Source organism: Arachis duranensis, chromosome 10, assembly GCF_000817695.3.
Source record: "Arachis duranensis cultivar V14167 chromosome 10, aradu.V14167.gnm2.J7QH, whole genome shotgun sequence".
NCBI lineage: Eukaryota > Viridiplantae > Streptophyta > Magnoliopsida > Fabales > Fabaceae > Arachis > Arachis duranensis.
The window spans coordinates 4,806,039-4,824,551 of NC_029781.3; the positions used below are offsets into that span (position 1 = coordinate 4,806,039).

General features: G+C 32.9%; 3 protein-coding genes and 1 non-coding gene across 4 annotated transcripts in view; all 4 read right to left on the reverse strand.

Annotated features, from left to right (window-relative positions):
- The window catches only part of LOC107468430 (uncharacterized), a 4,800-nt gene extending 1,168 nt beyond the window's left edge, over positions 1–3,632 (reverse strand). The window contains 2 exon segments of the mRNA XM_052255516.1: positions 39–2,763; positions 2,815–3,632. Coding sequence (XP_052111476.1) covers positions 39–2,763; positions 2,815–3,632 — 3,543 coding nt within the window.
- Positions 3,633–9,263: 5,631 nt separating this feature from the next.
- On the reverse strand, positions 9,264–11,419 carry LOC107468712 (uncharacterized). Its single transcript, XM_016088055.3, has 3 exons — positions 11,193–11,419; positions 10,748–11,086; positions 9,264–10,248 (listed from the first exon to the last, which is right to left on the reverse strand). Exons 1-3 carry the CDS (start codon positions 11,313–11,315, stop codon positions 9,424–9,426), a joined length of 1,287 nt encoding a protein of 428 aa, XP_015943541.1. The 5' UTR covers positions 11,316–11,419; the 3' UTR covers positions 9,264–9,423.
- Positions 11,420–11,777: 358 nt separating this feature from the next.
- TRNAV-AAC (transfer RNA valine (anticodon AAC)) lies at positions 11,778–11,851 on the reverse strand. The gene has a single exon. It is a non-coding gene; the product is annotated as a tRNA-Val (tRNA).
- A 2,081-nt stretch (positions 11,852–13,932) lies between these two features.
- LOC107468755 (transcription factor bHLH25-like) lies at positions 13,933–16,833 on the reverse strand. Its single transcript, XM_021133119.2, has 6 exons — positions 16,647–16,833; positions 16,430–16,560; positions 16,297–16,342; positions 15,592–16,203; positions 14,673–15,029; positions 13,933–14,516 (listed from the first exon to the last, which is right to left on the reverse strand). The coding sequence occupies exons 3-6, from the start codon at positions 16,315–16,317 to the stop codon at positions 14,442–14,444; spliced, it is 1,065 nt and encodes a 354-aa protein (XP_020988778.1). The 5' UTR covers positions 16,318–16,342; positions 16,430–16,560; positions 16,647–16,833; the 3' UTR covers positions 13,933–14,441.
- Positions 16,834–18,513: the final 1,680 nt, after the last annotated feature.

Genomic DNA, 18,513 nt, shown 5'->3' on the forward strand with positions numbered 1-18,513 from the left:
GGTATAAAGGTAGCATACTTCGAAAATCGATCCACTACCACGAGAATAGATCCAAACCCCTCAGACTTCGGTAAGGCAGAAATGAAATCTAGAAAGACACTTTCCCACGGTCGCTCTGATGGAGGCAGAGGTTCCAACAACCCGCTTGGTGTCTTGTTTTCAATCTTATCTTGTTGGCACACAAGACAAGTCTTCACATAGCTCTCCACTTCATCTCTCATTTGAGGCCAATAATAAGAAGATTCAATGAGTGCTAAGGTCCTTCGCCGACCTTGGTGACCAGCCCACTTGGTGTCGTGGCATTCTCTTACCAACTTTCTTCTCAGATTTTCCCACTTAGGAACGTATAATCTTCTCCCTTTTGTATAGAGAAGGTCGTTTTCGAACCAAAATCTTTTGGTCTTACCTTCTCTAGCCAACTCCACCAACTTCTTGGCTAGTGGATCGTGATGCAACCCTTCCTTGATGGTATGCACAATATCTCCTTCAGCCATAGAAATGGCCGCCAACTCAGCCTTGCGACTCAGCGCATCAGCTACCACATTAGTCTTGCCTGACTTGTATTCAAATTCAAAATCAAACTCAGCCAAGAAGTCCTGCCACCTAGCTTGTTTGGGGCTCAACTTCTTTTGAGTTTGGAAGTAGCTTGTAGCCACATTGTCTGTCTTGACGATAAAGTGTGAACCAAGCAAGTAGTGACGCCAAGTTCTCAAACAATGTAAATAGTGACGCCAAGTTCTTAGACAATGCACCACCGCGGTCATCTCCTTCTCTTGGACAGTGTATCGCCTCTCTGTATCATTCAACTTGCGACTCTCAAAGGCAATAGGATGTCCTTCTTGCATCAGAACTCCTCCAATAGCGTAGTCAGAAGCATCAGTGTGGACTTCAAACACCTTTGAGTAGTCGGGTAGTGCTAGTACTGGTCCTTCTGTGATAGCAGCCTTCAACTCATCAAAGGCCTTTTGACACTCCTTTGACCATTCCCAAGTGTGATTCTTCTTGAGAAGATCAGTTAATGGTGCAGCCTTGGCGAAGTATCCCTTGATAAACCTCCGATAGTAATTAGCCAACCCAAGAAATGACCTCAATTCAAATACCTTGTTTGGCGGCTCTCACTCTTTGATAGCCTTCACCTTTCCTTGATCCATGCAGAGAGTTCCACCTTTAATGATGTGTCCCAAGAAGTGGACTTCGTCCCTTGCAAAGGAACACTTTTCCTTCTTCACATATAGGTTATTCTCTCGCAAGATCTTGAACACGGTTCGTAAGTGTTCTACATGTTCCTCCAAGGTATTCCTATAAACAACAATGTCATCCAAGTAGACCATTACAAACCGATCAAGGTAAGATCGAAAAATCTCGTTCATCAAGGTACAGAAGGTCACAGGAGCATTGGTAAAGTCAAAAGGCATCACTAACCACTCATACGATCCATACCTCGTGACACACGTGGTCTTAGGCTCATCACCATAAGCAATTCTCACTTGGTGATATCCTGACCTCAAATCTAGCTTTGAGAACCACTTGGCTCTACCAAGTTGATCAAACAAATCGGCTATCAAAGGAATGGGGTATTTGTTCTTGATGGTTACCTTGTTCAGTGCTCGATAGTCAATGCATAGTCTCAATGAACCATCATGCTTCTTTTGGAACAAGACAGGTGCGCCATAAGGTGCCTTCGATGGACGGATGAATCCAGCATCTAGCAAATCCTTGAGTTGCTTCTTCAATTCTTTAAGTTCTGGCGGTGCCATCCTATAAGGTGTTGAGGCGGGCGGCTTTGCTCCTGACTCCAATTCAATCTTGTGGTCCACCTTCCTCCTAGGTGGTAATTGTTTTGGCAACTCGGGAGGCATCACATCCTTATTTTCTTCAAGGACTTCCTTGATTTTGGGAGAAACGTCTTCTCTTTTGGATGTTGACTCCTCTTGTAATAGAGCCAAATATGTAATCTCTCCCTTCTTGAACCCTTTCTTGAGTTGCATAGCAGAGAGTATCGGTGGTCCTCCAACTTTAGAGACTGTAGGGACCATGCATGGAGACCCTTTCTCCATGACGCATACTACGTCGTAGTATGGCATAGGTATTATATTTTCCTTCCTTTGCAAATTGAGCCCGATGACTATTTTAAAATCATCCATGGGTGCTACTGAGAAATCTACAAGGCCCTTCCAAGAACCAAGAGTCATCTCAACCCCTTTTGCTACTCCCTTAAGGGGTTCACCCTTGGTGTTCACGGGTTTTAACCAACCATTCTTTTCGGAGATCTTCAACCCAAGCCTCTTTGCTTCATCAGGCGTGATGAAGTTGTGTGTAGCACCAGTGTCGATCATAGCCATGACAGGTTTTTCATTGATAAAGGCTTTGACATACATCAAACCTTTCTTTTCTGCAGTGCTTGGCTCTTTGCCCTTCACAGCATTTATGTGTTGGATGGATCCAACACACTCAGTTACTTGAGTTTGGGCCTCTCGTTCCTCGGCGATAGATGCCAGAGTCCCTAACTTGGGACAGTCCTTCATTTGGTGTGGTCCCTTGCATACGAAGCATCCTCCTTTAGGTACGAAAGCCTTCTTCTTTTCCTCGTACTCTTTCTTTGAAGAGTATTTTCCTTCCTTCTTGGTTGAGAAACTTTTTCCCTTGTCTCCCCCACTTTTAGTAGAACTAGGCTTGGAAGAAGACTTGGGTTTAGAGTCTCCCCTATGATACTCAGTGAGTGATTCGGCCACCACGATGGCCTCATCGACATCCTTAAAATTCCTTCTTTGTAGTTCTTGCTTTGCCTTAACATTCCTTCTTTGTAGTTCTTACTTTGCCCAAGGTTGGAGTCCATCTATGAAGAAGAACAATGCATCATCTGATGCTAAGTTGGGAATTTGAAGCGTGAGAGTAGTGAACTCCTTTACGTAATCGCTAATCGTACTCTTGTGCTTCAACTCCCTCAACTTCTTCCTTGCTTCATAAACCACATTTTCAGGGAAGAATTGTCTTTTCAACTCCCTTTTAAAATCTTCCCATGTGGCTATGTTGCAAGTACCATTCTTCATATCTTCGCACTTTCTCCTCCACCACAAAGTAGCATTATCAGAAAGGTAGAGAGCTGCAGTGCGTACCTTTATTGCTTTTTCGACCACCCCTTGGCCTTCAAAGTACCTTTCCATTTGCCATAGGAAGTTCTTCACCTCTCGAGCGTCCCTCACGCCCTTGAACTCCTTTGGCTTTGGGAGATCAATCTTTGTCATCTCCCTTATAATGGGGAGATCAATCTTTGTTGTCTCCCTTATAATGGTTGGTTGAGATTTTGCTTCCTCGAACCAAACTCGAACTTTCTCAAATAGCTTCAAGGAATTCTCAAGCTTCTCTTCAATTTGGAGCATGCTTTCTTTGAAAGCATCTAATTCTCCCAACACGTGAGCCTCGAGGGTTTCCTTGTCATGTTCTATCCTTTGGAAGCGCTCATTCATAGAGGATAGAACATTTTCTAACATAGAAACTCTTTCTTCTAAGAAGTTAGAGTTCTTACCTCTAGGCTCACTTGAAGAACGGATCTTCTTACCTCCCCATTGAGAAGGAATAGCATCCCTTCCCCTTTGAGACTCAACATGCTCCATGGTGATATTAGAAGCCATTCCCACAAACCACTTGTGCTCCCTCTCGAACCTGGCTCTGATACCAAATCCTCAATGGATGGTTAGGATTAAATCTAATCAATGGTCTAGATTAATCATCTAGAACCTTCTTTATAAATATCTATTCTACCACTACTTTCTAAATACTTCTAGATTGTTCCATACAACTCTTCATACTTTTATATCAATCCACACTCTTCTAGAATATTCTATGATCTTCTAGAGTCTTCTAGAACCTTCTAGGGTATTCCAGAAACTTCTAGGACATTCTAGAACATTCCGGAACCATCTAGAGTATTCTCAATCACTCCAGAAAACTATACAAACACTGTTAAATTTAACCTTCTAAAAATTTCTGTGACAATTTGGTAGCGAAAATTCTTTGAATAAAAGCATCTTAATTTATGGCTCATGACTTCGTGTTCATTAAGTAGTGTGACTGTGTGAGACTATTACAAGCAGTCAAAGTGTCAAAGTTATTATGATAAGATAGGAATAGTATACTTGATATTTGTAGAGTTTTCAGTGCTAAAAAAGATCTTGAATGCTTGAAAAATTGAAAAGTATAACTAGGCTCATTTCTAGAAAGGCACTACTAATTAATCAACTTTTGTGTCACCCCAAATACCTAAAAGGGATTATTGCCGCAACTTTTGGTCACTAGTGTGTAAAATAAAGGCAGACATTAGACTCAATGATTGGGGGCAGTGAATTTGCCCATACCAACTTAGGGGAACTCACTAGTTAAATTGTTAGTACTAGTTTATTTCTAGTAACATTGTTCATAAGAATTTCACTCCAACTGTAGTACTTGAAGAATCATGAAACACGGGTTTGGCGTTTGGTGAGAATGCGTGTGGTTTCTGATTCCGTGGCCGCCGTAGTTGACTTCACACTTCACACACCACTCTCTTGCTTTCATGTGTTGTGCTGTCACCCTTTGTTTCCATTTCACTATGCAATTCATGGGCTATTCTATTATTTTTATTTTTATATTGATTAAATATATGTAATATGTTGTCGAAAATTTTGGTGTTTTTGTTTGATATGGAGTTATTTTTTTAAATTGATATTAATTAAATTAAATGGTTCGATTTATTTAAAAAATAAATAGATTTTAAATCAGAGGGTATTTGCATTTTTTATTTTTTTTTTATTTTTAAAAACAAAAACTGAAGAGTCTAATTTTAATATTAAATTTAAAAAAATTTAAAAACATAAGTCAGACGTCTAATTTATGATTTTTTTTTTTAAAAATTAAACAACATAAATCGATAGGTATAATTTTTTGAGATTATTGTGTAACTAAATAAGAGACCGAAGAGACCATGTTTTTTCCTAACCATTAAAAAATATATCTCTTAACTCATCTTTTTATATTGCACACTACCATGCAATATAGAAAAAATAATAAGCGTAATTAATAAGTTACAAATTATTTAGAGTTTAATTTTTATTTTAATTGTGATGCATAATAAAATAAAATTTATATGTACAAAAATAAAAATAGAAACTAAAAATTTATTACATGGAGTATTATAAAAAAAAAAAGAATTATATGTCTGTTATTTACTCATCAAAATATTAATCATTTTAAATTGTCAACAAAAAATAACTATCAATTAGAATATTATCATTTACCTGACAAAATGATCAATTTAATTTACAACCATGTAATTATTAAGGAAGCAGAAATGTCAAAATGTTGAAAGACATGTTTATCTAACTTACACTATTCGGTGACGACTTAATATAGAACACAGTTTTTTCTTCGTGTAGTCATATCTTTATTTTGAAGTGAGCTTGGGCAGCATAACAAGTAAGATGATAATAATGATCTGTTTGACGCCCATACATGCATTAAAGGAGACTTAGGTTAGATACATAATGCATCTATCTGTTCTCTAGGTTTAGATCAATGATTAAATTAAACACTATCAAGTAATGGAAGGAGCAAAATAAAATTACAATGGCAAAGTAAATAACCTTATCATCTTACAATATACAATAACTTTTTCGTATTTAAGATTGTATTTGTTTATAAAGATCGGATATTGAGATAAATATAAAATTGTGTTTAATAGAAAAGACATAGATAAAAATAATGTGTCTAAAAATACTGAATTTATGTTAAATAAATTTTTATAATTTATTTTAATTTATTATTAAATAAAATATAAAAATATAAAATTTTATATTTTTATTTTTTTATGTCTTATTCTCAATATTTTATTTTATTTTATTCTTAAAAATAAATACAGTCTAAAAGAGTTCAAAAAAACCAGAAAAAGCTTTATGTAGAATTTGCGTTGAGGGAATCTTTTTCTTTATAATTTACACGTCATTTTTGGACAGAAATACACCAAATTTCCAACAAGTATTGTCTAGACACATGCATGCCACCTTTGAATTCTTCTGGGCAGTTTAATTTAAGAAATTATAATCTCTTTTGAACAATCATCTAACATATATACAAAAATTATAACTTTTTTTAATGTATAATACTTTATATTTTGAAAATTGAAAACAAAAATATATCATTTTTAAATTTGATTAAAATTTTAAAATGAACTTTTAAACGTAAGCCATTACCCCTCTCTTTTTCCTTTCCATTCTTATCCTTATTTAATACTAATTGAAAGGAGACGATATATAATTCTTGAAAAAAATGTGTCGGCAGACGATGATGATAAGAAAAAGAGGAAAGTGTGGTAGCACAGTGTAAGGTATTTCTAGTTATCCAATACTTAATTAAAGATTTCTAGTTTAATATATTTTAAATTCAATGATTTTCATATTAATAATTTATTAAGAATTATATATTCACATATAGTGGGCTTTGCGATATTTATGTTAAAACATTTTAATAATAAACAAATTGTTGATTGAAATCAAATATAAAATTTAATTCCATTCAAAATAATAATCCTTCTAAATTTCAATTTAGATACACATTTTGACAAAAACAAGTGAGATTAAAGATTGGTGACACTAGTTATTTTCATATAAAAGTTAGTGATTGTTAAATAATAATTTAATTAAATTTATTAAATTATTTAATAATTTTTAATTATTAATTTTACGTAAAAATAATTATATATGAATTTTTGATACGGAATAAAAGTTAGAATAAGATGAAAATAAAAAAAAGATTCTTCTACCTCAATTTGATTATAATCACTTTATATCTCTTCCTCACACTCAAATTTTTTAAAAAAAACTCAAAAAAAAATTTTCATAAAAAAAAGGTAGTTACAAAGTTTAAAATTTTTTATACTTCTTAAATTTAAAACTGTAACTCATAAATTCACTAAAATAAAAATACACCAAATTATAATTAACCTAAAAAAACAAAATAAAATAAAATAAATATAAAATAAATCTTAAAATAAATATTAATAAAATTATGCATATTTAATTTAATTTGACTAACAAAAATCTTTAATATAACTTATAAATAATAAAAGGTTTGATTTTTTATAATCATTAACTATTATCTTAACTAATTTTGAATGTATCTTCAAAATAAATAATTTAATCTTATTTATAAATTTTTTTATCCTCTTAATTATTACTCTTATAATTAAATCAATTGACATATATATGTGGGTTTGTCCAAAAAATTCGTATCAGTACCCATTTTAAAGACTTTGTATGGAGTAAAGACCTAATCCGGTTCTTGTCTATTTTTACGAAGGACAAAGCGATCCCTGTCCAAAAAAAAGGGACACTTTGACCCTCGACCTTTTTATTTTGGGACAATACGGTCCCTCTGTTAAAAAATTCATTAAATAATAATAAAAATTAGTTTTGTGGAGGGTTTTATTTGTATTTTGTGGGGGTTTTAAACCCCCACAAAAATCTTTTCAACAATATAACCAATTACTACTACTACCATTATCTTTTTCATTCTCATTATTATCACTCTTACTTCTATTATTTTTATTGTGTAACCATATTTTATCATCATCATTATCTCTTCTACCGTCATCATCACCAATAATATTATCAACATTAAAGTTTTCTTCTTTTATTTCTTATTCCATATTATTTTTTTCCTTTAAAAAGTATTATACTATAATTACTTTTATTTTGTGGCATCATTTTTATCAATGGTTTTTCTTCATTTAACCACCATTGATGAAAGAATTTTTTAAAAACAAAGTTATTAATAGTTTGTGGAGGTTTAAAACCCCCACAAAATACAAATAAAACCCTCACAAAATTAATTTTTATTATTATTTAATAAATTTTTTAACAGAGGGACCGTATTGTCCCATAATAAAAAAGTTGAGGGTCGAAGTGTCCCTTTTTTTTAGACAAAAATCGCTTTGTCCTTCGTGAAAATGGACGAGGACCGGATTGGGTGTTTACTCATTTTGTATTTGACTTGATGCTTGTTAGTGGGTTGGTGTTATTAGTTTGATGGTGATCCAATTGGGTGTTTCACTGCGATCATCAATGATGATTCGATTATGATATGTGAAGACTGACTTGGAATTTTCTTTCTCATAAGTCATTCGTTGCATCATAGCCGGACATTAATATATTCATACCATAGTCAAATATTGCCAAGGTTGTGGTCCCATTGACCCAACTAAACCCATTGCCGGTCTTTCATATACTTATTTATTCTTGTGTTAAAATAATATTATTTTAACATTCAAAGTAATATATGACATTTAACAAAATTTAAGAGTGAAAAAAAAGAGAGTTTGAATGTAAAATAAGATAAATCACATCATCCTTAAACACTCTTTATTAATTAAAAAATATTACATTCTTTATTAATTCAATAAATTTTATTATTTATTTATTATATTCTATATCAATAATTTAAATTGAGTTAAATTTTACAATATAGAATTTTTTTATCTTTAATAACAAAGTTATTTTCAGATATCACTACACTCTCATTATTGTTTCTAAATCGCATTAACATTCACCAAGACTAAAATTAAATAGTAATTTATGTCGGTTTGTTTTGCCAACCAATATGGAGACACACGCGGAGACATAAAGCCCAATTTGTCAAGCAGTCCAAAGAAGTAACAAAACACAGCTCAGTAGAACCATATCCAATAATGCAAGCCCATACTGTGTTAGCTTAGAAAGATTAAGGGGGTGTTCTACACTTTGATTGTTTGCAATTGCATTAAAAGTTGATTAGCACCTACATGAAATACTCCACAGCATGGAATATGAATAATGGCCGGTGAAAATTTTAAGAGAATTGGATACCACACAAAATTGAAGTTTGTCAACATTTTACTCATAGAATGGAAGCTTATAGGAAAACATTTCGGGTTAGCCAAACTTGAGCTTCTATGATTTGGATGAATGCTGCTTGCTCAAAATAGAGTTAAAAGAGGCAATAATTTTCAACAAGATTAGGTGGCAAAACAGTTGATCAACAATACATTGGAAAACCAAAGTTGTGAGTGATAGGGCAAAAAGTAGTGCAGGAGATGGACAAAACATGATGCATTGACATAACACATAAAATGAAGGGAAAACGATGAAGGATTTTGCATGAAAAGAGTGGATCAATTGCAATGTTTTGTTCTGTTAAGTAATAATGTAAATACCATGGGGGAAGTGCTATTCTAAGAAGCAATCATGGAAGGCAGATAAAAGAATAAAACAAATTATTTTCATTCCTCAACATTTTTACAACTTCCTTAACTATTATGTATATTATCAAAAGTGATACAAGGATCTCTTCTCTCTTCTATAATCCCCCTGGGTAATGTACACAAAAACACACTCCTTTTATCCTTCCACCAACAAATTACAAGGCAAAGGGATCCGGAGCAGGCTGAACTATTGGCATCTTTGACATGGTCACATTGCCCGTGAGTAGATTTGGCGCCACAGTATCCTCCACGATAACAGGAGTTACCGGCAAAATTCTCTCTGGTATGACTTTGTCGCCATCAAGCTTAGCCAACACCTCAAAGTGCATTTTCACAGTCTCAGGCTTAGTCCTCCACTCAGGGTAACCCTGTAAACTAAACCCGTCTCCTTCCTTTAGCTTCTTCTCAGCCTGAAAGCCTATCTTTACAAATGTCTGAGCTGAAACATCAGCCTTCAACAATTTGAAGGAACCCTTCTTGTTAGCCTTAGGACCCAGCACAGAGGCCAACAGTTTCTCAAAGCCCAACAAGTTGGCGTTTGATCCATTCAGGGAAGTGAGAGGCCATAGTGTCCTAAACTGAGTTGGAGTAAGTAGTGTCTGGGCTTCACCATGGAGATCAATAGTAGGCAGGGCATCAATTGCTTTGTTGTTTGATGGGGATGATAACTCCACAAGACCAGGTGCAAGACGTTTGAGCTTCAACCTGTTGTTGGGAGAGTCTGATGTTGAGGACGGGGCCGCAAGTGATGTAGGACCAACAATACGGAGAGAGAGGAGGGGTGTGTCCTGGGTACGAGAAGCATGTCGAAGATGCTCAGCCAAGGTGAGAAGGCCAGCAGCAAATCCGTTATGCGATTGGTTTAAGGGGAGGGGTAGATCAAGGGGCTGCCTTAGACTAACTGACCTTGCACCCTTGACAGTAACCACAGCACCTTCAGCCAATATCACTTTTTTTAACACCCCAGCATCTACATCATGCTGCAAAACAAAACAAAATCAATATCTTGTTAGCATGGAGCACAAACTAATTTCACATTGTCCAAATTCAACCTCAAAAGGCAAGACATACTGCATGGGTTAGCTATGAGATAATGCCACAGCATCTAATTATACGTTCATCACCTATATTAATTTTTATAGAGCCATAGACCATTCACCATATCACCAAAATAAAGGATACCAAGCATCTAATTATAAGTTCATCACCTATATTAATTTTTATAGAGCCATAGACCATTCACCATTTCACCAAAGGATACCAAATTACCAACACTACAACTCTTAAACTCTAACAATGTGATGGAAATTGATCACAATGATAAGATAGCTAAATGAAAACATTAGTACTTCTAAGTTGAGTTTTAAAACTAGTTAGCTTTGAACTAGCCACTGTAACCGCAACCATTTTCACATACGATATTATTAGAAACCTTAAATACCAAAAATGATGATGATTGAAATAAAGAAACTTGCTTACAGGGAGAGAGATCCTCATGTCCTTAGCATCCTGAATCCACAGCTCCATGGGTCCAGCGAGCTGGAATGGAGCCAAAACCGGCAACCCATGACCCGAATCCCTCTTCTGAACCAACCCGGTTTGCTGACCCGGTTCATCGACCCGGAAAATTGGGAGATCCACGTAGTCCCATCGGTTCACATCTTCAAGGAGCTTGAAAGGTATCACCTTCTGACCAATCTCAACATCGAATTCGTAAGCCACCGAATGCCCAACCTGAGCTTCCCTTGGATCAAACCCAGTTATCTTGAAATCTTCAGCTGTAAATCCTAACCCTTTCACAATCGTTTCCTTCAAATCCTACATAATCAAAAACAATCTTTTACTTAAGAAAAAAATAGCAATATCCAGAATCCGGAAATATGACAACCTAAGGTATATACGAAGAAAAAAACAATTATCTTACAGAAATCGCCTTAGGGTATGGAGTGGTGGATTCAGGAGCGGAAAACAAAGCGGAAGCGAATTGAGAATGGAGAAGAAGAATTGCGAGAGGAAGGATCCGAAGGCGGAGAAAAAGCGAAGCCATTTACAATGGCGTATGATGAAATTGGGAACCCTAGTTAGAATTGATTGTTGAATGCCTGATGAAATTGATTATAAATTATTTTTTGTTTTGGGGGTTTGATTACAAATAGATTAGATAGAGACGTGAGTTGGATGAAGATGGAGGGTTATTTAGGGAATGGAAAATGGTAGATGATTCTAGGAGTGATGACGTGGACCAATTAGATGGTAGTAACTGATTTTAGAAGAATGTGATTGGATGGAATTCGTGGAGGTACGTTAATAATAACATTTATTTATTATTAAAGAAAAAGGAAAAACTGATTTTAACTTTTTGGAAGAATCGGCGTTGATTCAGGACAGGTAATACAGTTGGTCTTCGAATTACGCGGCTTGCCGTGATTAGCAGCAAAACGACGACGTTTTATTGCTTTTTTTCCCATATGTTTTTAAGAAATAAAAAATTGGGAAGAGAAAAAAAAAATGGCGTCGCCCGGACTCGAACCGGAGACCTTCAGTGTGTTAGACTGACGTGATAACCAACTACACCACGACACCTTTGTTAATAATTAAATTGATTATTATATAAAGATAAATGAGAATTGCAACACATTTTTTTATGGTTAATCTCCTAGAAGAATTTTGCACTCGCAAAACTATAGTAAAACAAATTTATTAATGTGAGAAAAATAACATAAGCACATAAATATTTTATAAATGACAAATAACTTTTATATTTGATTGAAAGCAAAGATTGATTTTTAGGTTGCGTTTGTTTATAGAGATAGGACACTTAGATAGGGATACAAAGACACAAAATTGTGTTTAACAGAAGAGTCATGGACAGACACAATGTGTCCAAGAACACTGAATTAGTGTATTTTGTGTCTGTGTTCTAACAGGAAGGATACGGAGACACTAATAAGGAATACAACTTATTTTTTATTTTTTCTTTTATTATTCTTGTTAATTTTTTATAATTATAATTTTTGTCTCAAGTTTTTTGAATGAAAAAAATAAAAATAAATTAAATTTTCATAATTTGTTCTAGTTTATCACTAAATAGGATACAAGAACACAAAATTTTGTATCTCTATCCTTTATATCTTGTCTTCAGTGTCTTGTTTTATCTTGTTTTTAGAAACAAACACCGCGTTAGATATGTTTTATATTCTTTTAAAATCATTTTGCCGCCAAAAAATGACAAATGTTTAATCTCTTTAATCATGTATGAAAAAAAAATCAAAATTTAATAGTAAAACTTTTTGTTGTTGTAGAACCCAATCTTACATTTTGTTTTAAAGAAATGATATGACCATCATTTTTTGGGGTCACTCTGTCATCCACTTTATCAAGTTCTATTGTTCTATTGTTTGAACTTTATATTTTAATCAAGTCTGTTGTTTGGTCTAAAAAAAGTTGTTTGTTGTATGTTAATATTTAATCCTTGAAAGTTTGATGTTAAAAGGGAAAAAGAAAGTGACCATCCAAGACTTAGAATTTTATTTAGTTTGTATTTTTATCTTCAATATTTTTTGTTTTTAAAATTTTATAAAAAAGAAAATAATGAAAAAGTAAGAAATCATATTTTTTAATTCTAAAAAGACCATAAAATCAAAATTAAGAAAATCAAATAACTCAATGAAGTAACATATAGAAATAAATTGCACATAATACAACAAGTAATGTCGTATTAAGATCATGATCTTTTCAGGGAGATTTATATATACAAAAAAAAATCCCGACAACGATATTTAGTTGAGATTGCAAAAACATAAGATATTAGATACGACATCTAATAAAGACAAAAACCTCAGCAATATTTAAACCGGCTCAGTAAGCTTTTCTGCATTTTGTGTGTCCATCTTGTTCTTTTTATATTCTTTTGTCCCCGTTATGTCATTGTTAGGTGACATTAAGTGCCAATTCCTCTTCCTTTGATACATTTTAATGAACATTATTATATCTTCCAAGCTAACAACTTTGTGCTAATCTCCCCTAATGATTAATTAGTTTCGTTGGTACTATCCTTCTAATTATTATGAGCTTATATGTCATATTCCTTCATTCTCTTACTTTGCACGGTATAGTTCCTTACGAAGGAACTTAGCCAATCCAAAAAATAATTAGTAGTTTAAACTGATAGGCACAAAATCCATTCATTTCAGTAGTAGATTATTGACAAGGAATAAGTGGCTACTTACAAGTTATCTTAGTACAGAGATAATAAATAAAACATATTAAGCCAAACATATAAATTAGAATTTAATTTTGATATATTTTCAGTGTAAAATGGTTTTACATGTGCAATCAATCATGTAATATCATATTAGCAAAAATAACTATATTTTACATTAATCGCGTGAATAGTTATCTGGAAAACAAAAATGTTTGGTAACCAAAGAAAATTAGTCAAAAACAGTTATAACTTTTCTTATTTAACAATTAAAATTAATTAATTGTTGCGATAATTAATTAATGCTAAATAAAACAAGTTCTGATGGTTTCTTTTGTCTCCTTAACATTACTATCTGAAAAAATAGTTGTAATTATACTGTATAAAGCATTTTATACCGTGAGTCAGTAGATGAAAATTAAACCCATTAAATTATTAAACAATATATTTAAAAGTGCAAATATTCCATTATATAGTATGGTGAATTGTAAAGCAATTCTTACAATAGAAGCATACTCATATTCACTCAAGGGAACATGATAACAAGTTACTCAACAAAGGCCTGCTTGTCAAAAACATAGGTAAAGTTGAATTGAAACCTTGCAACCTCCTTTGAGGAAAGGAAAAAAAAAAAAAGAAAGACTAACTAACACTTAATTAACAAGCTCAACGTTCACTATTAAATTGAAACAGGTGGGTGATGATGATGATGATAATAACATGGTCAAAGTGTTGACCATGCAAAAAAGAAAAGTAGCTATGGCTAGCTACTGAAAAACCCTCCTGCAAAATGAATGAACTTGAGAGCAAACATACATTTATGTGTGGCTTTTGATGATTATGATGGGAGACATCACAGGCCTTGTAAAAAACACAACTATAACTTATGAAGAACATGTTGGACTTCTATGTATATAAAAAGAGCCTATATGATGAACTGAATGATAATGTGAAACGAACTACTTAGCTTCTTCACATGAAAGTTGAAAACGCTGAACGTAGATTCTTAACAAGTTCCTTCACTGTCATGGAAAATTCCATATCCATCTGCAAATTCAACAAACAAATTCCCTTATTGTTACGACGGATTTAATTTTACATAGACATCTGTATTGTTATCAGACCAAAATTTATCTTATTTAATATTTTTTATTAATAAATATTAAATAAGATAAGTTATGATTATTTTTTTTGTCTCGATACCTGAGCAATGATGGTTATATCAAGGGCAAAATTGCCAAATGTTAAGACGCTGCTATTGATGACTTTGAGATGGAGTTTCTCAATTTGAATGATTGTATTTTCTATAACACCCTTTTTCTTCTCGCAGTGAACTCTTATTAGCACATTTCTTTCGCAAAATCTTGCTTCAATTTCGGGTAGTGGCTCAGTCTCTGAAGAGCAAGAGTCTTCATCATCATTACATAACTGAGATTTCTTCACCATTACCACTGATTCCACGGTCTTCTTCTTTTTCTGTTCCTCCTCAAGAGCACTCACTTTCTCTTGCATTTGTTTCAAGTACTTTATAGCATCTCCCAGAACAGAAGCTTTATCCATCTGTGTTATATATTCTTGTTATTATTAGTCTTAACTTCAAAATATGAGTCCCTTCGAAATATATAGCATGTGAAATGACTCATACAAGCGACACAAATTAGAGTATGGTTTGAGATTCGAAAGATATCATACACCCTAAAGCACGTTAGTCTGCATGAATTGAGAAGAATCAATAAACATTTTAAGACGACGAAGACGAAAACAACAACAAAGTCTTATTTTATTAGATGGGTCGACTACATAAATTAAACGACTATCATATATCATGAAATATTTTATGATATGGACTAAGTCTGGAAAAAGAGGAGAGTTATGTTAATCCCTCTACATCCAACGTTAAAATTTTGTCGAATCTTTATGGCATGGACTAGACATGATATTGTGCTAAACATTTTAAGACACAAGTAGGAAAAATTAGATGTACATGACCATGAGCTTCAAGTCATATTTTCCAATCATTAAGATTAGGAAATACCAAAGAATGATGTCAGAATCTTTTGTTAAAGGCAAAATTAAAGCAGTAAACTCTAATCTTCATGAATAAGGGCATAGTTAATGGTACCTTTTTGAGGCCAGGAACAAGGGCAGATAAAGCAATGAAGCGCTGGCTGAGCTTCTCTCTGCGCTTCCTCTCAGCAATGATGTGATCATGAGGTTGATGAGAAGAAAGCTTAGGACGTTGCCCAAAGTTCTTAGCCTCATGGCATGATGATTCTTTGAATAGATAGTTTTCATGATTATGATGATGATTATTATTATTCCCCAACAAGGTTGTTCCTTGAGTATCTATGTTATTAGGACTACTACTACTCATAATCTCAACCTTAGGCTTCATTACTAACCCCAATTGATGATGATGATGATTTGTGTTATCAACAAAGGAGAGAAGATTATTTGAGCAAGAACCAACAAAGTGTGACTCTGGTGTCTTGTTAATGTGACTACTCCAATTACTAGTGTTGTTACTTCTAAGCTGTTTTGCTGGTCTTTCAATTATAGTAGTAGTAGGTGAAGTAGTAGTTTCCATCATGGAAATCTTGGAGTTCATCAAGTTTGAGTTACAGAATAATGGATTATTCTTTTGCAAGCTATCTCCAAAAACAGCTAAGGTAGTAGCACAAGTATCAATAGAGCTTAAGTGCCAGAGAAAGCTATTAGGATCCTCCATTATACCCTGCATATACATAATATACAATAATGCAAAAAAAATTATAATTGATTTTGATTGCATACATGTGCTAAGCTATAGATATGAATATGTTATTACCAATTCAGATGAAATCTCCATAAGATAATCAACTCTTCCTAATATCCTGCAAAATGAAACCATCCAGAATTAAAAGCTGATGATTAAGTTTGGTACATAAAATTCTTAAAAGAATCATATTATAGAAGCTTACTCATCAAAGAGATATATATGATATCTTTAGTTTCAACTTTGCTGAACACTCCAAAAGCTGCAGATTATAGCCTTGGATTTATTCACTGTTATGAAAACTTGTGAGAGTTACACTGTGATGCTCACGGGTTTCTGATATGTGAATTTTGCTTAGAACAGAACACAACAATAGAAGAACATTTTATAATTTAGAGCTACCTTTCATGACATATTAATACCTTCATGGCTCCACCACCTCTTTGTTGTTTTGTGGACTTTTTGTGTTGATCTTCACCAACTAGCATTGAAATTTTCATCAAAGGGTTTGCAAAATCATATATAGATAGGACCACTAATCTTGTAACATTATTAGTATTATTATTCTTATTATATTTATTATGTATATTTATGTGGTCCCTTGCCACGTCTCATATCAATTTTATTCGTTTGCCAAATGCCTAACTACCATTTTTACTCTTTTCCTCATTTATTTTCAAAGGTTACTTTAATTTCTAAGATCCTTCATCTTCTTCTTCTTCATCATCATCAATAATATTCTTATTCTCTTTGGTCAAAGATTATTGAAGATCATAACCAATAAGCAAAAACAACTAGAGCTTAATTAGTGGAACCACATGTGATATTGTGAGTTGATACTTGCCATCATTTGCCACTTGCCATTTGGTAGGTGGTCAATTTTCAAATATGAAACCAAAATTAAAAGTTGGGAATTAAGGTCATACAAAAATGAGTAGTTTTTTTATTTTTTGTTTACTTTTTTTGTTTGTCACAAAGAAATGAACACAAGAGTTTTGATTGACTTTGACAAATTTTTAGCCAATTCCTAAAGTGCAGAGGGGAGGATTTAATTTTGTTCAATGTGTGTGTAGCCCACAGAACCGGCAAATTAAATAGTCCTCACAAATAATTAAGTAGATATTCAGGGTTTCATAGTTGATAAATTTTGTCGTTTATTAAGGAAGTGGGAACAGAAGTTAACCAATTTTTATATTAGGCAAAAAAAATAATAGTGGTGTAATGATCAAAGGTTAATTATAAATAATGATAGTAAAATAAATCAATTTTTAAATAATTCTATTCTTCCCTTACTTTTGTCCAACACTAGATTGATTAAATGGTAGGTTAACTCATTTATTAAATATTTATTCGGTCTTTAAAAAGTTTTAAATCAGATATTTTATTTTTTAACAAACTTTTATTCTCTCAAATTTTAAAACTATTCATGTTGAACAAATTAATCTTTCTATTATTTTAAAGAAGAATAGTTTATTTTATAATTATATTTTTTGAATCAAATTATCTCATAAAAAAATTGTTAGGAACTTAATACCTATATTAAAATTTTGACTAAAAATGACGAAAATTTAGTCTCTAATAATAATAATAATAATAATAAAAATTTGTCAGAACAATCAGAACCAAACATTTGGAAGTAAAAAAACTTAACACAACAAGGTGGAGCAAAAGAAAAAAAACAAAAACTCATAACGCTAAAAATAATAATCTCTAGTCATCTCGGGCATTATCATTAACAACTACAGGGTTCGCCACCAATTCACTCATTGTAACATGTAAAAGATCTGTTAATAATATCCATCACACTTGAACCTTAATTTTTGAACATTCTATCATTTTTTCTAGCTAAATTGTGGAGATGACTGCAAAAAAACAACTAACCACGCTTCCATTCCATCTTTCTCACTGATATATCCGTCCAATTTTCATAATGTCGTTTGATTTGAAATTTATTAAAAACTAATTTAAATATTTATTCTAATTTTAAATTCGGTTTTAAAAACTAAAAATTTATGCTAAAAGATTCGTTCATAATTTTTCAAATTATTTGTTACTAAACAATAACAAAAGATTTTTTAAAAAATAAGAATAGATCTCCTATTGAGAGTTGAAACTTGAAAGTCGAAATAAACCTACGTATCCAATAAACTGGGAGCCAGAGTGGCAAAACCTGATCCAGATAGAAGTGGGAATGGAATTAATTGATTCCAGTTTTGGATATGCTGCCTAAAAAGGACTATTACGAACGAAACAAAAATTATAGATTTTCGCTGTTATGTGCTGGAACTG